The sequence below is a fragment of the Fukomys damarensis genome, unplaced genomic scaffold, assembly GCF_012274545.1.
Source record: "Fukomys damarensis isolate Sample0158 unplaced genomic scaffold, DMR_v1.0_HiC HiC_scaffold_12, whole genome shotgun sequence".
Lineage (NCBI taxonomy): Eukaryota > Metazoa > Chordata > Mammalia > Rodentia > Bathyergidae > Fukomys > Fukomys damarensis.
The window spans coordinates 15696967-15723118 of record NW_022900924.1 but is presented as its reverse complement, the minus strand read 5'-3'; the positions used below and the strand labels follow the sequence as shown (position 1 = coordinate 15723118).

Here is a 26152-nt window from a genome sequence, read left to right as displayed (position 1 = left end):
ATGCACATAGAGTCAGGCCCTTGTGGGTCTCGCCAGCAGGTGTGAAGCTGCCTGGATTTTTACAGCTCCACCAGTTGAGTGCTCTCAAGCTTTTCATTTTAGCCAGTCAAATGAGAAATGGTATCTCAAGTGAATTTTAGTGTTCAGTTGTTGTTGTTGTTGTTATTTTGGTACCAGGGATGGAACTCAGGATCTTGTGCCTGTGAGGCAGGCACGGTGCCATTGCACTAAATTCCCGGCCCAGTGTTCAGTTATTATTGAAGTTTTAAGTTTTCAGTTCTAAAGCTATTTGTACATATTTTCTGTGAATTGTCTTAGAACCAATGCTTTTTTTTTTCCCCTTTTGGCGGGTATGGGAATTGAACTCAGGACCTTATGCTTTGCAAGACAGGCACGGTGCCACTGAGCTAAATCTCTGGTCCCGGTTAAATAGCAAGCCCAGGGCCTCACACATGCTAGGCAAGTGCTCTACCACTTAGCTACGACTCCCAGCTCCAGAAGCGGTGCTTTAACTACTCTCTAACATTGATGCCAAGTGTTTTTTCTCTTTCATTGTGCAGTGCTGGGGATGAAACCTAGGGCCTCACACATGCTAAACATGTGTTCTACCACTGAGTTGCACCTCTAGCCCATCTGTTTCACTCTTTATATTCTTTGATATATAAAGAAAATACAGGGGAAGCAGTCCTTATTTGAGCCAGTCCTTATTGGGACCAGAAGTGTTCCAGACTGCAGATGAGTTTTTTTGTTTTTGTTTTTTTGAGACAGGGTCTCACTATGTAGTTGAGACTGACCAGGTACTCATCATGTATCCCAGGCTGGTCTTGAACTCACAGCGATCCTCCTGCCTCAGCCTCCCTAGTGCAGATGAGTTTTGATTTTGGAATATTTGAACATACATAATGAGATATCCTGAGGATGGGACCCAAGTCTAAACATGAAATTCATTGTGTTTCATATTCACCCATGCAGGTAGCTGGAAGGTAGTTTTCATACAGTGTTTTCATTGATCTGTCACATGAGATCAAGTGTGGAGTTTTCCCCTGTGGTGACATGTTGATGCCCAGAAAGCTTTGGAGTTTGGAGAGTTTTGAGATTAAGGGTGTTCAGCCTGGTATGGTACAGGTGCTGTTGTATACATGTGGGTATGCTCCCACGTATGCATATGTATTGTATACGTTGTTTTGTCTGTCTGCAGGTGATGTAAACTGTTTGCTCTGCTGCAAAACTGCAGATTATGTTGTCTTATTCAGTTGGCCAGGGAGAATCCCCTCTTTTTAAATTTTGATAGAAAAATACAGAAAGATGTAGAACATTATGTTATAATCACTCATTTATTGCCAGTCATTTTTTTCCCTTCAAAATAAAGTAAAATTTCTTTTTAGCTATTGCCATTGAGCCTGGTCTCCTGATTTCCCTAGAGGCAGTTACTGTCATGAATTTGGTATATGTCTTCCTAATTGATTAAAAAAAAACAAACAAACAGAACCAGGCATGGTTACACCTGTAACCCCAGCATTCTGGAAGGCGGAAGCTGGAACATTGCAAGCTGGAGTCCAGCCTGGACAACATAGTGACTTAGCAAGATCCTTTCTCAAAATAAAAAATAAGAGGAGGAGTAGGAATATAGCTGAATGAAAGGCCCTGGGTTTATTTCCTAGTAGTGTGCACACGTGCGTGCACACATACTGATGTTGATGTAGCAGACACTCTAATCAGAAACACTCCATCATTCTAAAAAGTTTCTTTGTGCCCTTTCCAGTTTTCCTCCCGACAAGAGGCAACTACTAGTCTCATTTCTATCCAAGTAGACTAGACTAGCTTTATCTATACCATTTCGTATAAATGAAGTCACACAGGATATCCCCCCGCCCCTCGCCTTGTTACAAGGCGTCACTCATGGAGGTGAACTTTCTACCACTGGCTACATCCCCAGCCAACTTAATGCTTTGGAGATTCATTCATGTTATAGTGGCCCCTGTCTCTCTCTGTCTCCTTCTCATTGCTTTTGCTTTGTGGTATCAACATGCCACTATTTGTTTATGCATTTTTTGGATAAGCATTTGACTTTTTTTTTTTTTTTTTTTTTTTTCTTTTTTTTTTTTTTATGTAGATCTGCCCCTTGGTTTGGCCTCCTTCTCTCTTCACGTTGAAGGGAACCCGGCTGTTTTCCAGGGGCAGGGCCCACAATTTGGGAGCCTGAAGAGGAGTGCTTTCCTCTCCTCTCCAGATACACACATGTGCTCATACACGTGCATGGCTGCTTCCATTCCACCTTGGGTGTTTCATGAACCGCTGAGCTAAATCCCTGGCCCAAACTTGAATTTTTTTTTTGTACCGGGGTTCAAACTCGGGAACTTGCACTTGTGAGGCAGGCGGCAGAACCATTGAGCTAAATCCCTGGCCCGGAATTTTCAGTATTTTGAAAATGCTATAAATGTCTGCAATGAATACTCTTGTATAAGTGTTCTGATGTCTTCCATTCATTCCATTTGGGGAAAATACTTAGGAGTACATTTGCTGGATTATAAGGTAGGTATGTATTGTCACCTGGTATATACAGTTTATTAGGTCAGTCCTTAGAATACCAGATGTGCAAGGTTACAGACACTTAAGAAAGCCCTTTGGTTGAGATGATTGACTATGGGTTATTTCACCCTCATTGTATTTGGTACAGGGTTGGGGTAAATTTGTACCTTGGATTTCAATTTCTAGGTAAAATCTGGTACTGAACATGAGACCCATTTTTACGAGTATACATTTTTATTTGTTTTTTCCTCCCTCTTTGCAATGGACAATTTTAGAAGAAATGGAGCTGTCACCCACATCAAGATTCAGAACACGGGTGACTACTACGACCTGTACGGAGGGGAGAAGTTTGCCACTTTGGCTGAGCTGGTCCAGTATTACATGGAACATCATGGGCAGCTGAAAGAGAAGAATGGAGATGTTATCGAGCTCAAATATCCACTGAACTGTGCAGATCCTACCTCTGAAAGGTCAGTGGTTTCTTAGTGACCACAGAGTCTACAGTTCTGCTGGGCCCGGTGTGTTACACGGATATGGAGAAAGTGGACCATGGGGTGTGTAATACTTCAAAAACTGTCATCTTTAAAGTATTATTAAAGGAAGCAGCTGGGCATAGTGGCACACGCCTGTAATCCCAGTGCACAGGTGGCTGAGGTAGAAGGATTGCTGCAAGTTGAAGGCCAGCCTGGGTTACATAGCAAGAACCCTGTTGAAAAAAAAAAATAAGAATAATGGGATTAAAATTGTTTTGTCCTTATAAAAGCTTCAGTTAGTTGTTTTTTTTTTTTCTCCCCTGGTACTCTGGTACTGAGGATGGAACTCAGGACCTTGCGCTTGCCAGGCGGGTCTTGCTCTGCTGAGCTACATCCCTGGCCCCAGTTAGTGTTACTTACCTCATTGTACAGGGGCCACTTACTACTGCTGTACATACTCAGTATGTGCAGTAATTGTAAGATTTATTGAACTTCAGATAATCTTTGGGAGTTATTAAAGGAAAACAAAACGTAATGGTGATGCTAAAGTAGCTTGCTGGGCATGGCAGTGCCTGACTGTAACCCTAGCACTTGGAAAGCTGAGGTAGTAGTATCACGAGTTGGAGGCCAGCATGGACTGTCCTGTCTCAAAAACAAAACAAAACAAAAACCAAGGCCTGGGATTTAGCTCACTGGGGACCCGCACCTGCCTTGCAAGCTCAAGGTCCTGAGTTCAATGCCTGGTACCACAAAAACAAAAAGCAGGAAACAAATTAACCAAAACACCAGCAGTTCTCTGTGGTGGCTCCCCAACCGTTGTTCAGCAGTGTCACCAACAGATGTCAGTTTAAACCCAGAAACGGAAAGCGAATAACTCAGGGCCAGCTTCTCCATCGTTCCTGCAGGGAGACATCCACAAATGTGTGAAAGCGACCTTGCTGCCAGGCAATGGTATTCATGTAAAGATCTTTTCCTGAGTGCTGGCACTGAGCTGATGAAGGCTGGGGCTTGGTTTATTTGTATTGATTGCATTGGTTTTTCTAATTCTCAGCCTCCTTTCTGACCCACTAGAAATCTGCATCTCTTAATTAGCTTTGTATCTTCAGATTATTCCATCTTTATGTCATTGCTGTTATGTGTTCATAATTTACTTCTTCGGCTCCCACTATACATCCAAGCAAGGCTACGAGTCAATTCTGGAGTTTATTTCTGCATCTTACTCTTTCTTTTGTGGATAAAAATGACGTGGCCTATTCCTTTAGGGATGAGCCGTCGGTGGATAGCCGATCGCTTGTCCTCCCTTAGCGCCAACCTGAGCAAAAGAGCCATGTCCTTAATGTGACTCTGTGAAGGTGTTTTCCATGACAAGTTACTTATTTTTTATTTATTTATTTTTTTGGTTTTTTTTGAGACAGGGTCTCACTATGTAGTTGAGACTGATCTGGAACTCACTATGTAGCCCAGGCTGGTCTTGAACTCACAGCGATCCTCCTGCCTCAGCCTCCTGAGTGGTGGGATTACAGGTGTGCAGCACCACACCCAGCTTCCATGACAGTTTAGAGCAGCATTGTCTGTCCTCCAACGATCTTGGAAGACCTCTGCCTGGAAGTCCTGGTTAACAGTACAGGTTCCTGGGCTCCATTCAGACTTCTGTGTGTTGCTGTCTCTGGTTGTGGGGCATAGGAATTTTTAGCCTTCTCCCTGTCTCCAAGTCTTACATGCATTCAGCTTTCAGATGATAACCCAGTGTTGGAGACCATTGAAGTATAGGTTGGAAATACGGAAAAATTTGGGATGCTTAAATTAATTTATAATGATCTTCGAGGCAAAAACCATAAACATCAAATTTATCATTTTAGCCATTTTTAAGTTCTTGTAATTTGCATTTCCCTAATGGCCAGAGGTGTTGAACTTTTTTTCATGTATTTATTGGTCATTTGTACTTCTGAGAAGTTATCTTCATTTGAGTTGCCCGCTCCCCCCTTTTTGGTACTGGGACAGACTTGGGACCTTGTGCTTGTGAGGCAGGCAGTGGCACCACTGAGCTAAGTCCCCGGCCCTGAGTTGCCCATTTTTTGATTGGGTCTTTTATTTGAGGGGGTACTTTTTTTTTTTTGGTTTTCTTTATATAGTCTAGATATTAGTCTTCTGTCCTAGGAATAGCTGGCAAAATTTGTACTCCATTTTGTAGGCTGTCTCTTCTCTCTTGCTTGTTTCCTTTGCTGTGCAGCTTTTTAATTTGAAGTGATCCCATTTATCTCTTTTGAAGTTGGTGTTCTGTTGAGAAAGTCCTTGCCAGTAGTGATGTCTTTAAGAGTTTTAACTAGTTATCTTCCAACCCAGTTTCTATTTTAACATGTAGTCTTTGGTCCATTTTAATTGCATTTTTTATTTATTTATTTATTTATTTATTTATTTATTTATTTATTCATTCATTCATTCATTCATTCATTCATTCATTTATTGGTACCGGGGATCGAACTCGGATCCTTGCGCTTGCAAGGCAGGCCACCGAACCGCTGAGCTAAATCCCTGGCCCTTAATTGTATTTTAGTACATGGTGACATATATGGGTAGAGACTGAATTTTTGGCATGTGGGTAGCACCATTTATTAGAGAAGCTCCTTCAGCATAAGTTTTTCGTCCCTTTATCAAAGATCAGGTAGCTGAATGTGCTTGGGGTTGTTTCGGCATCCTCTATTCTGTTCCATTGATACATGTCTTTTTTTATGGGGGTGGCCAACAACATGCTGTTTTTATGTTTTTTATTGTTTTCTTTGAGACAGGGTGTGGCTCTGTAGTTCAAACTTGTCTTCAACTCACTATGTAGTCTAAGCTGGTCTTGAAATCCTGGTGATCTTCCTGCCTCAGCCTCTGAAGTGCTGGGATTATAGGCATGTGCTACCATACTGTTTTTATCACTGTAGCTTTGTAGTATAAGCTAAAGTCTGGAATCGTGATTTCTTTCTGATTGGCTTTTGTTGCCCAGGCTCCCTTTGCTATTCTAGGTGTCTTGTAGTTCTATGTGAATTTTAAGATTGTTTTCTCTAGTTCTCTGGGGAAGACTATTGGTATTTTCATTGAGCTTGCATTAAATCTGTATATCAGTTGTAACCACTTTTTTTTGGTGGCAGGAATCGAACTCAGATCCTTATGCTTGTGAGCCAGGTGGCGGAACCCCTGAGCTAAATCCCCGGCTGGATAACAGTTTTAGAAATAGGGCCATTTTGACTATATTGCTCTGGCTATCGAGGAACAGGGGACATCTTTCTATGTTCTGATGCCCTCTTTAATCTCTTTTTCACAGTACTGTAGTTTTCATTGTAGAGGTTTTTTACTTCCTTGGTATTTAATTATGCTTAAAGCTGTTGTAAAAGATGCTGATTCCCTTATGTCTTTCTTGGCAAGCTTATTATTGGTGTACAGGAACACTATTGATTTTTGAGAGTTGACTTTGTATTCTGGTATACTAATGAATTTGGTTCTTAATTGTAGGAGTCTTTTGGTGGAACTTTTTGGGTTTTCTATGTAGAGGGTCATGTCATTTACAAATAATGATAATTTTACTTCTTCCTTTTGTATACCCTTCTAATTTTTTTCTCTTGCCTAATTACTCTAGCTAATGTTTTGAGAACTATACTGAACAGTACTAGTGATGGTGAACATCCTTGTCTTGTTCCCGATTTTAAAGGGAAAGCTTTCACCTTCTCTCTGTTGAATATGATGTTGGCTCTTGGTTTGCCCTAAATGGCTGTTTGTTTGTTTGCTTGAAACAGGGTTTCATAGTTCAGGCTCGCCTTGAACCTATAATGTAGCCCAGGCTGGCCTTGTACTCTCAGCAATCCTCCTGCTTCAGTCTCCTGTGTGCTGGGATTACAGGTGTGCACCACCACACCTGGCTGTCATAATGGCTTTTATCAGATTGAGATAAGCTCCTTCTATACCTATTTAGGGTTTTAAAAAAATTTTAAGTGGGGGCTGGGGATTTAGCTCAGTGGCACCACGCCTGCCTTGCAAGCGCAAGGTCCTGAGTTTGATCCCTGGTACCAAAAAAAAAAATTAGTGGGTTCTGCTAAAGGCTTTTTCTATATTATTTGAAATGATCATATGATTTTTGACCTTGCTTCTGTTTACATGGTGTATGACATTATTGATTTGTGTGTGTTGAACCATCCCTGCGTACCTGGGATAAATCCTGCTTGGTCATGATGTATGATCTTTTCAATGACGTATCCTCTTTGCCAGAGCTTGTTGAGGACTTTCTACATTGATGTTCTTTAACATGTTGCCAGTTTGAACCACTGGTGGTGTGTGCATGACTGTCCAACATCAGATGGCTTGTACCACTGAGTTCTAGCTGCTTAACTCAGACAATGAAAACTGGGCGTGGTGGTGCATGTCTGTAATCCTAGCACTGGGGAGGCCGAGGCAGGAGGATCCCTGCAAGTTTGAGGCTAGCCTGGGCTACACAGGGAGTTCACAACCAGCCTTAACAATATGAAACCCTGTCTCAACAATAACAACAACAACAACAAAAACCCAAAAAATTAGACAATGGAATTGAAATCAGAGCTGCCTATTATGGCAGATTGGCTTGTAATTCTTTTTTGTTTGGGTCCTTTTCTGGTTTTGGAATCAGGGTAATGTTAGCTTCCAGAAATGACTTTGGGAGTTCTTCTTCCCTTTCAACTTCATTAAAGAGTTTGGGGAGTATTGGTGTTAGATCTTCCCTAAAGTGCTTGTACAGTTCGGGATTGAATCCATCAGGACTTGGGCTTTTCTTAGTTGGTAGTTTATTATTATTATTATTATTATTATTATTATTATTATTATTATTATTACTTCTTCAGTTTTATTCCCTGATGTTGGATTATTCAGATTTTTTGTGTTTTCTCATGTCAGTTTTGGTAGTTCATATGTATTTAGGAATTAATCTATTTCTTCTGAATTTTCCATTTTATCAGAGTACAGTTTCTCAATGTATACTAATCTGGATTTCAGCAGAGACTGTGATTTTTGCCTTTTTCATTTCTGATGTGTTGATTTGGGTCTTTTCTTTCTTTTGTTAAGATTGGCTCGTCTATTTTATTTATTCTTTCAGAGAACTAGCTCCTTGATTTATGGATTCCTTGTATTTTTTTTAATATTGATTTTTAATAACTTTTGCTCATATCTTTTTAATTTCCTTCCCTGTACTAGCTTTGGATTTGGATTGTTCCTGTTTCTCTAGGACCTTGAGGTTATCACTGGGTTGTGTACTTGGCTCGCTCTGTATTTCTAATGTGGGCATTCACAGCTAGGAACTTCCTCAAAGGTCTGCTTCCGTTGTGTCCCATAGGTCTCCATATACTGTACTGGCGTTACCGTTTGATTAGGCACTGTCTAATTTCTTCTCTGACCCACTGATTATTCAAGAGGGTATTGTTTAATTTCCATAGATTTGTATAATTTCTGACTTCTTTTGCCATTGATTTCTAGTTTCATTGCCCTGCGATGTGATAATATGTGTGGGATAATTTCAGTCTTTTGCTTGTACTTAAGCATGCTTTATGGACTAATGTGGACTTTGGAGAACATTGCATGTGCTGCTGCAAAGAATGTGTATTCTGTTATTGGGTGGATATCCACCCTCCTTTTGAGACAGGCTCTCGCTGTGTAGTTCAAGCTGACCTTGCACTCACTATTTAGTCCAGGCTGATCTACTCGCCGCAGTCCTGCCTCAGCCTCCTCAGTGAGTGCTGGATTACAGGTGTGTGCCACCACACCTGGTTTAGATATCTGTTATAAAGTCCATTTTTTGGAACGTTTGGTTCAACTCTGATATTTCTGATATTTAAAAAATTCTTTTGTGTGTAGTTCAATCTGCAGTATTGCAAAAATAATTGGTGGTCATTCTTACTTACCATCTTTGTCATTTTTTGTGCTTGTATGGGGTGCCAGTTCTGTTGATGGGCATCATCCTGTCCCTGGGAGGAATGTGTCTGTTTTCACATTGTGTTCAGGAGAGCTGACTGTATGTGGTAGTTTAGTGAAAGAATATTGTGAATTCATGGCTGAACTCAATTTATTTTCATTTTAAAACATTTTAGGTGGTTTCACGGTCACCTCTCTGGGAAAGAAGCGGAGAAATTACTGACTGAAAAGGGAAAACACGGTAGCTTTCTTGTCCGAGAGAGCCAGAGCCACCCTGGAGATTTTGTTCTCTCTGTCCGCACAGGTGACGACAAAGGCGAGAGCAATGACGGCAAGTCTAAAGTGACCCACGTCATGATCCGCTGTCAGGTAAGGCCCCAGTCCAGCGACAGGTCCAGGGAAATGTTCTCCCTGGATGTTTTTTTCTGCAAGGAGAAGACAGACGTTGTTACATCCCAAATCAGATTTTCTTTGTTCATTTAGCCAAGGCCTTGTACTCTTTTTAATATGTTGTTTATTGGGATTCTTTCGTCCCTATCAGAACTCTGAAGTGTTCCATTTCCAGTGTGGGCTGGCAGATGAACTTGGGCCTCAGTGTATTGCCTCTGCTCTGCAGTGTTTATTTTGCTTCTGTGGCATGGCTGCTGGAGTTGGCCTCCAGGTCTCCATTTCTGCAGAGCCAGCCTCAGCTCATCCGTAGGATTGTCACAGTCTGGCCTGGCACTGTACATTTGGCCCTTCGTATCTGTGGTGTTGTATCTTTGAATTCTCCTGCTGGGAGTTAGAAGTATTTGGGAAAACCGATTGTTTCTGTGCTGAATATATAAGGACTTGTTTGGATCATCGTTCCCTAAACAATGCAAGATAATTCTTCATACAACATTTACATTCTGTTATGCAGGCCTCCGTATATTAGGTATTAGAAGTCATCTAGATAGATTTAAAACATACAGGAGGAGGTGTGTAGGTGATATGCAAATACGGTGCTGTTTCATTTAATTTTATTCCCCCTTTTTTTGGTGCTGGGGTTCAACACAGGGTATTGTGCTTTCTGAGCACAAGCTCTGTACTCCTAGACCCCTTTTTTGTTTTGTTTTGAGTCTCTCCCTGTTGCTTCCTTTCCTGTGTACTACAGCTGTTTGATCTATTTTTAGGAGAGAGCCAGGCTTTGAATTTCAAATGGAAAAAAATTTAGTTTTTTACAGTTAGACTGATTAATATAGCCATGCAGATTTACCTGTTTTTAAAAAGTGAAAACACTTGTGATTTACTTTGAGCAAGTTTTAAGTGTAGAAGACATTTGTTATTGACATAGTCATCACAGGGTACATCAGGTCTCAGGACCTTAGTCATCGTGCTTGAAGTCGGGACCTTTTGACGTGTATCTCCTCCTCTTTCCCACTGTGAAGTCCCTGAAAACTGCCATTAGGCTTCGTTGCCTTGAGTTTGATTTTTCTCTTTCCAAATTTCTCATAAGGGTAAATTTATGTAGTATTTGTCCTTCTGTGCCTGGTTTATTTCACTTAACATAATATCCTTCAGGCTCACACAGGTTGCAAATGCTAGCATTTCCGTTTTCTCTCTCTCTCTCTCTTTTTTTTTTTTTTTTTGGTACTGGGGATCAAACTCAAGTCCTTGTGCTTGCCAGGCAGATGCTGGAACCACTGAGCGAAATCCCTGGCCCTCGATTCTCTTTTTTAAACTGGTATTACGTTGTGATTATATTATATTCCCTTCCATTATATACAGAGCACCCCTCCCCCATTTTCATTTTTTCCTCTCTACATGAACACAGATTATTTCTGTGAATAACGTGGCAGTGACCATGAAAACCATGTGGGACAACCAGTGATTAATGTACAGATAATAACCATCATCTTTTTATCCTGGAAGGAACTGAAATATGACGTTGGTGGAGGAGAACGGTTTGATTCCTTGACAGATCTAGTGGAGCATTATAAGAAGAATCCTATGGTAGAAACATTGGGCACAGTACTCCAACTTAAGCAGGTGAGCACGTTGGTGAACTAAAAGCTCCTCAAAGTTTAAGAAATGCTAATATTAAAAATAAAATCCTAAGAATTTTCCAAACATTCACAGCGTGTCAGTCAGCTTTTCATCACTGCAACAAGATACCTGGGAGAATCAGCTGAATAAGGGAAGAGGTTTACTCTGGCTCTGGATTTCAGAGGCCTCAGTCCATGGTTGACCCTGTGGCTTTTGGGCCTCTGGTGGCACCGTGCGTTATGGCAGGAGAGCATAGAGGGGCCGGTGCCCCGTGTAGTGGCAAGAAACCAAAGAGACACAGAAAGGGTATGCCCACAGTTCCCTAACTTCCCCACCTACTAGGGTGTCTCCCACATCCCAGTAGTGCTGTGGGCTGCGGATCAAGACTGATCTGTAGTATACAACAGGAGTCGGCAGCATCAGTTTTCATGTACCCTCACCCATCTTCAGTTAGAGTCAGCTCTTCAGATCTTTATTACTTCACTCACTGTTACCTCCTGTGATATTTATGGGTTGTTTTTGCTTTTTTGGGGTGGGACAGGATCTCACTTTGTAGTTTAGGCTGGCCTTGGAACTTGTGCCTGTCCTCCTGCCTCAGCCTCCTGAGTGCTGGGATTATAGGTGTGTGTGTTCCTCTTGTGATATTTAGGAACAAGTTCCAGATGTTGTATCAGGTCCATGTGTATCTGTGAAAATCCTTGCAGAGTTAGTTTTTTATTTTTGTTTCTATTGGTGCTGGGGATCAAACCAATGATCTCATGCCTAATGAACTGCCAAACATGTGCTCTACTGCTGAGCTATTCTCCCGGGCTCCTTACTGGTTTTTATTTTTTTTTGAGATAGGGTCTCACTATGTAGTTCATGCTGGCCTCAAACTTGCAGCCTTCCTCCTCCTCAGCCTTCCAGGTGCTGGGATTACAGGTGTGCGCCATTGCAGCCGGCTCTCCTTACAGAGTTTTTGTTTGTTTTGGTACCAGGGATCAAACTCAGGACCTTGTGTTTGCCAGGTGAGCGCTGTGCTGCTGAGCTAAATCCCTGGCCCTCCTTATAGAGATTTAAAAGAAAAATTTCACTTTGGATCCACCTTTGGTTAGTTACTTTAGTTGTTCATACTTACTTTTATTTCTTTTGCTACCGGGGATCGAACTCGGGTCCTTGTGCTTGCGAGGCAGGTGGCAGTACCACGGAGCTAAATCCCCAGCCCAGCACACTTACTCACTTTAGAGTTGTTATTTCAAAGTGCACCTTTTTGACGACGGCAGTGTCATTCCTAAATCACATTGTGTTCTATTCATAAGGAAAAACAAGTGAATTTATATTAGCAAGGAAAGTATGTGTGAAGATTGAAGAAAGATATATAGTATTTCTCAGCAGAGCAGAGGAGACAGTGCAACTGCGTTTGAAAACTTCTGTTTTGAATCACTGTGTCCTGTGAATCTCCTGCCTTTGCCTTTGTGAATGTAAGCATAGAAGTCTTTTCCCCTCTGCATTAATACTGTTCTAAAAAGCATTTTCTTCCTTTTCCACCACCTGCTGCACTTGGGCAGCCCCTCAACACAACTCGTATCAATGCTGCTGAAATCGAAAGCCGGGTTCGAGAATTGAGCAAATTAGCCGAGACCACAGATAAAGTCAAACAAGGCTTCTGGGAAGAATTTGAGGTAGGTTGTGAAGAAATTGTTTGTATGTGAGGTATGAAATTTGTTTTTAATGGCAGAGACGTTGGCCTTATGTTTAGACTTGGATCTGAAAGACCTGACACCCTTTCTTAATTCAGCCATTGATTGACGTGTGCCGAGCTGCCAAGGGGGCTTCTTTGAAATAGAAGAGCATTGTCTTCCCAGGCAAGGAGTTGGCAGTGAGCACTGGCAGGACGAGCCAACAGCTCCATTTGGCTGTTTTGGTTTGAACCACTGGCAAAACCTCAGAAAAATGAAAAGACCTAGTTCTTCTGGAAGATTTCCCAGCATTCACTGGGTCTTTAGAAAGAGCCAAAGAGAAATACCTCCCATTTGCTTTAATATGGGAGTTCAGATGGACAACTTTGGGAAGTTTGGCAGACTCGCTCCTCTCCTGACACCTACATGGGTAGGAGAGTCCCTGATATAGACGATCCATGTCCCGTTAGACCCCTTACATGTCACTTACCCTTCGGTGCTGCAGCCTCTTTCTAGTTGAGAGAGGGAGAGCGATGATAGAAAGCTACAGTGAAAAAGCACTGATACCCCCGAGTCAGTTTTTGTTGTACTTTTTCAGTGTTGCGGAAGGGACCCAGGGCATCATGCATACTAACCGTTTGCTCTGCCGCCGATCTGCACCTGCAGCCCTCCCAGTTCTTTGAATCCTTCAGTGATGTGTAGTCAAACTGCTACTCTGCGCTCCCATTCGTTTGTAATGGTCCCCCTATGTGGTCGTTCACTAACTAGACTTCATCTGAGCCTATTGGTTGCATTTTACATTTGAATTTTAGAAATGTATTTCTGCTGTGGTTTATTTATAATTATGTAAAATACTGTTTGATTTTTAAGCCCAAAAAACAAATCTTTAAAGAAGTTTGCCTCCTGTCATTGTCCTTTCCTTTCTATATTTTTGTTACAGTTTAAAAATTTGGGCTTTATTACATGTTCACAATTTCTGAGATAAACAGTGGTGTTGCTGATGTACCTTTTTCTGGCCTTGCTTTTTGTCAACACCTCAGACAACTCCATTGTGACACACAGAGATGGCCTTCATTTCTTTTTGTTACTGCACAGGGCTCCGTTATACAGTTGTACCATCATTTATGCAATTTAGGATGAGCACTTGGATAGTTTCCAGATGTATTGCAGAGGTTTATAGTGCATGACCTTGTGAATGCATCTTTCCTGTTTTTGTCAACCACTTTTTTTTTCACTTTTTGAGATTGGGTCTCACTGTGTACTTCAGTCCTTGGACTCAACTGTGTAGCCCAGGCTCTCCTTGAACTTGTCAGTTCTCCTGGCCTCAGCCTCCCAGTGCTGAGATTATAGCTGTGCTCCCACAGGCCTGCCTTGCTGACCACTCTTTTTTTGAGACAGGGTCTCCCTTTGTAGTTCAGGCTGGCAGTGAACTCAGTATGTATCCTGGGCTGTCCTTGAACTCAGTGATCCTCCTGTCTCAGCTTCCCAAGTGCTGGGATTACAGGTGTTCACTACCATGCCCAGCCTGACCACTTTTTTTTTTGGTACTGGGGATCAAACTTGGGACACTGTGCTTGCAAGGCAGGTGAAGGTCAGCGGAACCACTGAGCTAAATCCCTGGCCCTGACCACTCTTAATAATATTTCTTAATATTCCTTGTTAAAATAATGATGGCTTTTACTCATTCTTTTTTTATATACATGAGTTTGGTTGGCATATGTAACATCTGAAAAATACTGTTTTAAAAATTTTGGCTAACAGGAATATGGAGCCATTTAGTAACTGAGGCCCCCCCCCAGGGGGGAGTGAACCTGAGCCTTTACACTGAGCTATATCCTTAGCCTTTAAAAAATGAGATAGGTTCTCACTAAGTTACTAAGTTACTCAGGCTGAGCTCAAACTTGTGATCCTCCTGCTTCAGCCTGCCACCGTGTTGGGATTACATGCATGTGCCACTGTACCCAGACCTATTTATATTTATGTATTTTTACATTTTATCAGTATATATTTGCAGTGCATAATGATTACATTCTTCATAAACCTATTTTAATTTTATACTTCCTTTTAAAAATAGGAGCAGGGCGCTGGGGATTTAGCTCAGTGGTTCCAGAGCCTGCCTTGCAAGTGCAAGGACCCGAGTTCGATCCCCAGTACTACCGCAAAAAAAAAAAAAGGAGCAGGGAGCATGGTGATGCACGCCTGTAATCCCAGTGTTTGGGAGGCTGAGGCAGGAGGATCACCTTGAGTTCGAGGCTAGCCTGGGCTACATAGTGAGTTCAAAGCCAGCCTGAACTGCACAGCGAGACCCTGTCTCAAAAAAAAACGAAAACAAAACCCTCAAAACAGAAGGGCTGGTGATATAGCTCAGAAGTACAGCACTTGCCTAGTATGTACAACACTCTGGGCTCTACCCGAGTACTGCCAACAAAAAACAGCTAAATCATACCTGAGCTAGACATTATGGTGCACACCTGTAGTCCAAACTACTCAGGAGGATTGTTTGAGCTTGGAGTCTGAGGCCAACATGGACAACATAGAAAAACCCTGTCTCAGGGCTGGGGATTTAGCTCAGTGGTTCCTCCGCCTGCCTTGCAAGCGTAAAGTCCTGAGTTTGATGCCTGTCTCAAAAAAAGGGGGCTGAACTATAGTGTCAGGTTCCCACCCTCCTTTTTTGAGACACGGTCTTACTAAGTTGCCCAGGCTGGTCTTGAACTTTTGATACTACTGCCTCAGCCTCCTGAGTAGCTGGGATTTCAGGTGTGGGGTCGCTGTTTTTGGCCCAAAATTAATAGCATTTTTAAAAACTAAAAACAACATTTAGAGAAATAAAAAATTACCTGCTGCCTGGTACAGTGATGGATTTTTTAACACCAGGTTTGAGAATAGTGCTTAGGAAAGCCATTTCAGAACTTCCCAAGGAGCTTGTGGTAGTGTTTTTTTTTGAAATAGGGTCTAGATCTGTAGTCCAGGCTGGCCTCAAACTCACAGTACTCCTCCTGCCTCAGCCTCCTGAGTGCTGGGACTGCAGGTGTGTGTCAACCCTGGTAGGCAGTGGGGTTTTTCATGATCCAGTTGGTGAGTTAAGATGTGGAAAAAGATGGCAATTGTAGATGCTGACCTGATGGTTTTAATCTGTGACATATGCTCAGTCCACCTGCCCTACACCATTAACAACTAAAAAGGAGAAGAATTGAGTTGGCCTGGGGGAAATGGAAAACACGCTCTCTGTAGAGGTCACACTGCCATAGTAAAATTGTCTCACACTAAATCAGGGCATTAAGGTTTCGTGGCTGCGGAAAGTGTATCTGAAGAGCTTTCTAAAGCTCTACCGTATCTGTTTCTCCAGTTCAGTCAGTTTTAAAATATGGCCCCTTTAAGGCAGGAGCCAGGAGAATAAGGCTTAAAACATAACAAACCATCTTAGAAAAAAATCAGACACTTGGAAGCAGATACTTTGTTGTAATTTAAACCCCTTGGAACCAAATTTGATCCAAAGAATAAGGAAGGCCTTATTATTTTAGTGATTGTGCCTTGGTGATTGTTAATGATTGTTTCTGCAAAGGTGATACATTTGGGATCACACCTTTCTCACAGCATGCTCTGATGGTTTTTAGAGCAAATCCAAACTAAATTTTCATGTTGGTACTTGATGTATTTTTTTCTTTTTTGGTACCAGGATCAAACTCAGGACCTTGATGAGCCAGGTGTGGTGGTGCACGCCTGTAATCCTAGCACTCGGGAGGCTGAGGCAGGAGGATCACTGTGAGTTTGAGACCAGCCTGGGCTACACAGTGAGTTCCAGGTCAGTCTCAACTACATAGTGAGACCCTGTCTCAAAAACAAAAACAAAAAAAACAAACTCAGGACCTTTCATTTGTGAGGCAGGCAACGGCACCACTGAGCTAAATCCCCAGTCCTTGTTGCTTTTACTTTAATTCTGGCAACCTTTTTTGTTGTTTGTTTGTTTATTTGTTTGTTTTGTCTCTGTATCCAGCTCCTGGTTTTAGGTTAAACTATTCATTTGAGGTATACTTTCTGAGAGGGCATTTAAAAATTACTTTTGCTTTGGACACATCTTAAAATCTGAAGCCCTTTGTGCAGCTCTTTGGTTATTTTCTCTTTTGCTGCAGAAATGAGTTTAGGCCGATGATTTTTTTCTAGGATATATTGTATGATCAAAACTTTCTGGGGTCGGGGATTTAGCTCAGTGCTTCCGCTGCCTGCCTTGCAAGTGCAAGGTACTGAGTTCTATCCCTGGTACCAAAAAAAGAAAGAAGACTTTGTGAATCCAGGTCTAAATTTTCTCGGTGCTTGCCTGGTATTCATGTAATCATCTTGTATTTCTTGCATATCTCTGCTTATGAACGTAAAAAGGTGACTAATGAGCCAGGTTCACGCTTGTAATCCCAGCTGTTTGGGAAGCTGAGGTAGGAGGGTCATGAGTTGGAGGCCAGCCTGGAATATACCTAGCAAGACCCTGTCTCTAAATAAAATTTTATTTTTATTGTTGTGTTTTTTTTGGGTATCAGGATCGAACTCAGGACCTTGCACTTATGAGGCAGGTGGCAGTACCACTGAGCTAAATCCCCGGCCCCATGTTATTTTTTTAATTTATTTTTTCCCCATTAAGTTTATTGGTACAATTAAAGAGAACAATACAATAGTCATATTCATCATTGGGGTCTTGTACCTTTACATGATATGCCTTGGTTCTTATTTTTCCCCCATACCCCTTAAAATAAAATTTGTAAAAAAAGCAGGGGGCGTTGATCCGGGTTCCTTAGCTTTAACCCCCAGTACTGCCCCCCCAAAAAAACCCAAAAAAACAAAAAAAAGAGGTAGATATCAGATTGGTTGAAACCAAATTCGATTCAGTTGAGTCTGACAGTGAATCACCAAGAAGGCAGGTGACAGTTTGTAATTCTGTGCCTGTAGTGTGTGTGCCATTTGAGGCTTGAATCAGCGCCATGCATTAAGATGTGGCTGTGTTCTCCTGGTATTTGCACTCGGTGCTTTCTTTTCCCTTTTGCATCCTCTGGGCCCCATCTGCAAGGGCGCCCTGTGGGCTGAGCCCCGGCGCTGGCACCTGACCTCGGGGACTGCAGGAGCCGGTTGCAGGTGGCAGTGTTGCTGCTGGTGGTCACTGGGCCGCACTGTTTCCAGCCACCCCATTCCTCCCCCTCGCTGCTCGCTGTCCACCTGCTTCATTCTTTTCCCTCGGCAGGCCCTTCTGCTTCTTGCCAGACTAACCAACCTTACTCCATGTCTTTTTTAGGTCTTGAAACTAGCAACTTTTCGTCTTTGTACCAAAGTTTCAGAGATTCTCTGCCCCAGATGCCATCTGTCTATGGATGGCACAGAGTGGTGCCAAGGACATGGTCACATAAACTCAGACGACCCTGCTCGGGGAAAATAGTTTCAGAGATCAGGTTTGTAGCAAACTGGCAGACACCAAAAAGATCTCCCAGGGACTGTAGATACAAGAGTGGCAGTGATTTATTCTTTCCTTCATTTAGCAAGTAGTTGCTGAACACAGACTTTTCTAGGTTCTGGAGAACGAATCATTCTTTCTCCATATGGGCCTGATAGTCATTTGGGAGAGACAGTGAATAAAGAAACGGCAGCTAACTGTTCAGCAAGCTGAGGATAAGCGTTATGGAGACAGTCCAGTAGAGTGCGATGGTGTGTTGAGGGGCGTTGCTGTTTCACATAACTCTGACAAGGTGGATTGAGCAGGGACCTAGGAAGGACATTGCAGGCAAAAGGCGCTAGTATCAAGTGTAAGGGCTCTGAGGTAGGTGTGCGTCCCAGTCAGACGGGCACCGCAGTGGGCTGAGGGAAACGGGAGCAGGGTGGTGGTGGAGGAGTCAGCTTATGCAAGGCATTGTGGGCCTGCGGAAGGCCCTTGGCTTTTATGAGGGGAAGGGTGGAAAAATGTGGAGTTTGGAGCATGGAGTGGCATGTGATTGTGCTGGCGGCTGTGGAGGGCGGTCTGCAAGGGCGAGGCAGAGGGAGGCGAGGAGGCCAGGACAGCAGCGCAAGGAGTGGAGGAGGTGGCTGGGTTGTGGAGCTGCTTTGAAGGCCGAATGGCAGTGTTTGAAGGGAGAGTCAGGACCGTGTGGTGTGACAGCCGAGGCCCCGCCAAGGGGAGCGCTGTTGGCTTGAGCAGTTGGTGGACGCAGCTTCTGTCCACCTCGAAGGAGAAGCCTGGAAAGAGCAGGTTCGAGGCTGTCATCGGGTTGAGAGCGCTCCACCTCTTCACATCCCGCCGGAGTATGGTCCCGAGGTGATTCCACCGTGCTCCAGGAGGGCCTGGGTGAGGATGCTCTTCCTTCCGCTGTCTTTCCTTTCCCAGCTGCCATTCCGTCGCTTCACTCTGCTCCCACCATCTAGGATGTCTTCTCGGGGAAGCGTCCTTGTGTCCTGCCTGTTCTTGGCTTGGTGTTTCCTGTTCTCTGTGCACTTGGCGACGAGTCCTTCCTTGGTCCTGCTGCTTACCACACTTGGATGATTTGGAATAATTTGTGTGGTTATTGGCTTTAATGCACCGTGAGTCTGGGGATCCAGAGAACGTTAGTAGGTCTGTTGGACAGAGAGAGGTTCTGCTTGGGAGAAACTGGTAGGGTACACATGTTGAGGTGTGTTTTGATCCTGCTCTTTTCTTTTTGGGTGGTAGTGGAGATCGAATCCAGGACCTTCACACTAAGCTACATCCCCAGCCCTTTTTAATTTTTTTTGATTTTGAGATTGTTGGTAGGTTGCCTGGTCTGGGCTCAAACTTGCAATCCTCCTGCGTCAACCTCCCGGAGGGCTGGGATTATAGGTGTGTGCCACCTAGCTCAAGTGATCCTGCCTTTGTGTGTCCACCATGTACAAGTCATCCTGGAAAATACCCCAGTCCATCAAGCCCCACGCGGACAGCTTTGGCTCACCGTCATCCCAGAATTCACTGGGGAGCCTGCATTTGGTTGCATCCAAAAAGTATTCGTGGGCGGGTTGGAGCTGAGCTGTTTTAGGCTGAGAGGTTGTGTTGCATTCAGACCCTTTGGTGCATACAGTGGTGAGCAGCTTTTGATGCTCACGAAGTCTGGATGGGGCTCTGGAACCCGCTTGGAGATTGGACCCCACTTGGAGATGTTCTACTTTAGGTTACACAGCTTGTTTTCATGTGGAGCCGGTGTGAGGTTTGCGCATTAAGGTCTTTGAGGTTCCTCTATACACAAGGCCAAGAAGCACTGACTCAGGTTCACAGCGCTGGATTTCAGAAACATTTTAGTTTTGAACTTCCTGTTTCTGATTAAAAAAAGAAAAACAACACACCATCTAAACAACAATAACAAAAACACCCAACCAATGAAAGCCTTGTAACCTTATTCCCTGGGATTATTTTTCTCTGGTTCCTTAAACTCAATCCCTGCAGTTATTTCTCTCGCTCTGGCAGCCCAGCCTCCTCCTGTGTTGCCGTGTTGCCTGCGAGGCTCATTCTAAAGTGGCTGAGCCCTTCCTGAAAGCACTGCAGGCCTTTGCTAGAGGCCACACTGGTGTCCCAGATTCTGCCTGCATTGCCGCTTGCTGTAGGAGGAGCCAGAGGGCCTTCACCCAGCAGTCTAGTTTGATTTCTTTAAAGAGATTACATCCTGCTCAAGGGAGCTGTAAATTCTGCTGCGAGATAGTTAGGTTTTATGGAAACAAGGCTTTAACAGCGCCCAGAGCTGCGTCCAGAATAATAATTCTCGCTGATCTCTAGCAGAAATCTCCCCCTTGGTGACTAAGCCACACCACGGAAAACGGTCCCCAGCCAGGCTCCAGCCCTCTGCTTCTCAAGGCTCTGGAACACCAGAATCTTCCCTCTTCCAGTTGGTTAAGAGGAGAACTGCTGCCTTCTTGGGGACAGAGCATTTCAGTGGCTAGAGGTTTAATATGCAAGTTAAAGGGTCCATTCTGGAGAGATTGCTTTGTTTGCCTTGCAGTACATCTTTTTTTCGCCCCCTCCCACCCCTCCCACCCCTCCCAGCTCTGCTTTTCTCTTTAGGGTTGTTTTTATTTGCTGCGGCCGTATCTCTGTGGCCTTTCCTCTTTGCCTTCAGACAGTCTCATCCTTGCCCTGTTTGAGTGGTCCAGGGCTGCAGCCTTGGTCTCTTCTAGCTCCTTCCTTCTGCAGCCTTGACTGCAGCTTCTTCCCATGAAATGAAGTGATGCTCTGGGAGGACACAGTGTCCTTCCCCCATTTGTCCATTTATTCATTCATCATCCCCTGCCCTCCCCTTCCATATTCCCAGCCCATTTTTATTTTTTGGAGATAAGGTCTCACTAAGTTACTCAGGCTAGGCTTGAACTTTTGTTCCTCAGCCTCCTCGAGTGTTGGGACTACAGGCATGTACCACTGTGACCAGCTACAAGTTTGTTTGTACCAAGGATTGAACTCAGGACCTTGCACTTTCAAGGCAGGCATAGTGCCACTGAGCTAAATCCCCACCCTCCCCCTTTTTTTTTTGAGACAAGAGTCTCACTATGTAGTTTAGACTGACCTGGAGCTCACTATGTAGCCCGGGCTGGTCTCAAACTCACAGTGATCCTCCTGCCTCAGCCTCCTGAGTGCTGGGATTACAGGCGTGCACCACCATGCCTTGTCCTCTTTTTTTTTTTTAAATAAAGGATCTCTCTGTGTAGTTTAGACTATCCTTGAACTTGCTGTGTAGCCTATGCTGGCTTTGAACTCTGGGTGATCCTCCTGCCTCAGCCTCCCGAGTGCTGGGATTACAGACATGTGCCACCATGCCCTGGCTGATTTTATTTTTGAGTCGGGGTCTTACTCTAGTTGGACCTTTTTTCCATTGCAGTGCTGGATAGAATGCAGGGTGCACATGCTAGGTACATGCTCTACCCCTGAGCCACACTTGTATTCTTTGCTGCTGTTCCATGTAGTAGGACGTGTTCTCCAGGGACTCTGCTGCACCTGCTTAGGGGAAAGGAAGCTCGTTAGCTTATGAAAGGCCCTGAAAGGGACTGCATCTTGGGTCAGTTTTAACCCTCATGATGCCTCCTTAGTGCTTGTTGGATGGTCAGGGCCTTTGCTGGTGATTTTTCCCCAGGTCCCTGTCATTCCTGGTGGATGCCATGGACTCTTCCAAGAGGAACTGCCACTGAATCATCACATAGGGATGGTAACAGGCCTTGCAGTGTGGCCTTATAAAGTGCTATGGACACGGTAGAGCTCTTGATGAAGAGGCTAGGTGAGAAGTTACAGAGCCGTTTGGCTGGGAGAAGCATATTCGGCCCAGTGGAAAGCTGGCTTTTGGAGCCGGCCTGGGTGGTTACTGCTGTATTTGTAGTTGTCTGTGGCATCAAAAGCAGAGACTATGTCTGACAGATTATCGCAGTGACTTTCCTTCTAGAGCCACAGTCATCACTGGACATAAGGTATTTGCAGGAGGTTCTATGTTTTTATTTATTATTAATTTGTTTATAAAAGTTTTCTTTTGTTATGAAAATTTCAAATAGACTCAATAGAGAAAACAGTACAACAAACGTTCTCCTAACACCCAGCCTTAACATTTTCTAGCTATTTTCGGAGACAGGGTCTCGCTATCTATTTTAGGCAGACCTTGAACTTGTGGAGATCTTCCTGCCTCAGCCTCCCAAGTGCTGGGATTACAGGTGTGTGCCACCAAGCTCAGCCCCAGCTTTTTGTTAAATCTTGTTTCCTCCCTCTCCATCCCTCCTCCTTGTGCAGTGTATGTATCCTGTGGCTTTTCTTCCCAGCTACTGGGGATTGAACCCAGGTCCTTGCATATGCTGCACAAGCACTCTGCTGTTGAGCTACATCTCCAGTCCTTTTTAAAAAGTTTTGTTTTGAGACAAGGTCTCACTAAGTTGTTTGGGCATGGCTTGACCTGTGATCTCCCAAATTGCTGGGATTACAGACCTGCATCACTGTGTTGTTCATAACCCAGCTGGGTATGGTGGTGCACGCCTGTGATCCCAGCACTCTGGGAAGCTGAATCAGGAAGACTGCGAGTTTGGGCTCAGCCTGGGCAACTTAGTGAGACCCTGTCTAAAAAAGAAAAGGCTGGGGATGGAACTCAGTGAAAGGCCCTGGATTCATTCCCAAATTACCTCCACCCCAACACACAGAGTAATCCAGCGGCTTGATCTGACCTTCATTGCTTTAGCCTTACTTTATTTATCTCTTTTTGTGGTACTGGGGACAGTACTCAGGGCCTCGTGTGCTTGATCCACACCTCCAGTCCAGCGGCCCACCCCCGCCCGAGGGGTTTGGCCCTGTTGCATAGAGCAGTGTGGGCCTTTGGAGCATCCTCATGGTCCCATAGACGCCAGGTTGGTGCTTTGTGATTGAAGGGCTTTGGAAACTTGTAGTTCTATTTTCTTGTCAGTGGTGGGACCCGCTGCTCTTGGCATTAGGTTGGCAGGGTTCAGCGAGGGAGCACACTGCCAATGGACGTGGACACTTGGGGTGGTTCCCTTCCACACTTGCAGTGCTGCTGCCCACCACAAGGAGTGCTAGGGTCAAGGTTTTGGCAGAGTGATTTGATGTGGTCTCTGCTTCCAGCTCTGGGCTGGTGCAGGCAGGCAACCATAATCAGTGGCGGGTCATTTTGTGGTTCCATGATTTGGTGCAAATGCTTTGTTGTGTTTCTTGGGGAAGTGAGGTATCTCTCAGCCTGAGTCCCAGCTTCACATCTTCTTTTTGCTCCCAAGCCACATCATTAGTGTCTCTACCAGGGCCCAGGGGGACAGGGATGGAGACTGAGTGACAGGTTTTTGTGCTCCCGGGATCTGCTGGTGAGGAGGAGGTTGTGAAAATAAACCTGGGCAGGAGGTGTCCTTTGGGCATATGCTGAGGGCCTGGTGCGGGGAGGTAGCTGTCCATCTCAGGTGAGCTGGGCAGTCTCTCCGGGCAGAGCATGGATGGCACAGCTTCTGAGCGCTTTTGATTTTCAGTGTCACTCAGATGGACACATGCCTTCTGCTGTGGGAACAAAATGTGTTTGGGCAGCTCGTGCCCCAGGCGCTGGTGAGGATGGGCGGTTGGTGCTCAGGAAGGAGTGGGAGAGATGCACCATTAGCCAGTATTAGTCCCTGACAGCTGCCAGTCGCTGGCAGTCGGCACCCAGCTGTGCCTGGGATGTGGGGGTGCCAGGCCTGCCTGCCGGAGGAATCTCTAGGGCCTCACCCCGTCTCGACTGCAAAGCGTTCAAACCCCAAGTCCATCTGGAAGAGACGTTTGGGAGCTTCGTGCAGGATGAGGGAGCCCCTGGCAGAGCTGATGGATGGCCCAGCCCCAGTGCTGTGGGGAGCGAGGAGGACTTCCCTGGCCTGGAACTCTGAATTTCATCCTCTGAGGGTGTGTGAGGGGACTCTTGGTAGCATCCGTTGTAGTAGCTAAGACTGTCTTTTTCTCGAAGCCTCAGGCTCGCCCTTGCGTCTGGGGAATCTGAGAGCAAACTGGCCACCTGCTTTCGTGTATGCAGGTTCTGTGATGTTTCCTTTAACAGTCAGGCTTATGGAGATGAAAAGGAGGTCAGTTTAAGAAAACAAGTGATGTAATTGCGGTGTGCAGAGATGGCAAAGCATCTTGGAGGTGCTTGTGAAATCACTGAGCCCAGGAAATGCAGCTCTGCTTTTTGATGGGGATCCCAAGTGTGGCCGGACGGTCTGGGGTTTGTCCTGTGTGCCTTCTCCCTTGCTCCCTGTCCCTTTCTCCCTTTCTTCGTTTGCTCATTCCGCAAACACTGCCCACTATGTGCTGGCTGCTGTGCTGGTTCCTGACGAGGTGAACTGGTCATGAGCTCCAGTGAGAATTTGTGAAGACAGAGCTGAGTGTTCTCACTTTGTGTGGAGGCCAAAGTTGATCTCAAAGGAGTGGAAAGTAGAATTTTGATTACCAAGCCTGGGAAGACTGTGGGAAAGGAGGGGGATGTCTAGCAGATGGTTAACAGGTACAGGGGTGCAGGTGAACAGGAGGAGAACCTTCTAATGTTCTGTAACACGTGAAGCCAACTTACTATGCTTGACAGCGATCAGTTGACTAATAGGACTAGTAGCTAATAGGACTGTGTGTGTGGTACAGGTGACTGAACCCAGGGCTGTATGCATGCTAGGCAAGTACTCTGCCACCAAGCTATACCTCCAGCCCTTTCTACTTGGAGACAGGATTTTTACATAGTCCCAGGCCAGCCTTGAACTTGAGATCCTTCTGCCTCAGCCTCCTGCATAACTAGGATCATGGGGGTGACCTCTGTGCCAGCCCACCCGTCTCTGCACATCTTCCTGGCGATGCTTTTGCCAGCCTGCAGATCACATGCACTGGTTTAACATGCAGTGGTTCCTCGGACTCAGTCTTGGAGAGAACAAGTATAAGGTGATTGACCAGGAATCAAAGTGACCCATTTTAGAGATGCTATGGCTGTGTGCCCTCCATAAATGAAGTTTCACGAGGGCCAGAATGTTCAGAGTTGTTTTCAGTCGAGCTGCTCATTATTTCCACACCCCGATGCCATTTCCCCTCATCAGCGTGGTTGATTTTTGTGGGGGGGTACTGGGGATCAAACTCAGGTCTTTGCGCTTGCAAGACAGGCGGCAGAACTACTGAGCTAAATCCCCGGCCTGCTTGGTTGATTCTTTTTTTTTTTTCTTTTTATTGAGTTTATTGGTACAATCTAGGTATACAATACAATTACATTCATCATTGGGATTCTGTACCTTTACATAATAGGTCTTGATTCTCATTTTTCCCCTTGTCCCTGCCCTCCCTTCACCCCCTCTTCCCCTCCCCATTTACAAACACTTTATTTCCATTTTTTCAGTTTCTCATATTTTTTTCCTCTCCCTTATTACCTTTCCCCCACCCTTCCCACTTTCCTTACACCTTTAGCCCTTTACTTCCTATTTCACATTATTAATTGTCTCATTAGGATCCTGTGTACTATTATAGTTTTTCACACCAAAGAAACTATTCGGTATTTCAGTTAAAGAAATCTCTGTATGAACATTAAAAATAGGGAATCCTAAAATAAAACTAAAAAGGAAAGTAAAAGAGAAAAGGCAATGATGTAACATCAAAATAATCCTTAATTCTGGAGATGAAAATGGTCCCTGAACATATTTAAATTGCTTCTCGCTCTTATAGTCTTATCTTATTCTTTTTTTCATTATTTAGAGAATACTTTATTAGTTTCTGTAATCAAACCCATGTAGATATGACCTTACATATTTAGTACGATGTGTTACCCCTGCACACATGGAAAAAAAAATAAATTAACATTTCTAGACCAATATGGTTGTCCATTTCTGTACAATGCCAAGTCAACACAGTAAATTGGGATGACTTTTTCCGAAGTTGGCGGCACCGTTAAAGTTTCCCAAAATTCAATTTATATGTGTGTGTGTGTGTGTGTGTGTGTGTGTATATTTATATATATATGTATACATATATATATTCGTATATATATACATATATATATAGACTAATAATAGTATGTTATGCATCGATAGCAGCAACAGCTTTTCCAGGTTCTGCAGTCATCTGAGCAAAATTATAGACATTCAGCA

General features: G+C 44.2%; 1 protein-coding gene across 1 annotated transcript in view; it reads left to right on the top strand.

The window, feature by feature from the left end:
- Positions 1-26152, top strand: part of Ptpn11 (protein tyrosine phosphatase non-receptor type 11) — a 72942-nt gene that overhangs the window by 18115 nt on the left and 28675 nt on the right. The window contains exons 4-7 of the mRNA XM_010604560.2: positions 2805-2999; positions 9092-9284; positions 10809-10925; positions 12470-12583. Of these exons, the coding sequence (XP_010602862.1) occupies positions 2805-2999; positions 9092-9284; positions 10809-10925; positions 12470-12583 (619 nt within the window). The remainder of the gene's footprint in view (positions 1-2804; positions 3000-9091; positions 9285-10808; positions 10926-12469; positions 12584-26152) is intronic.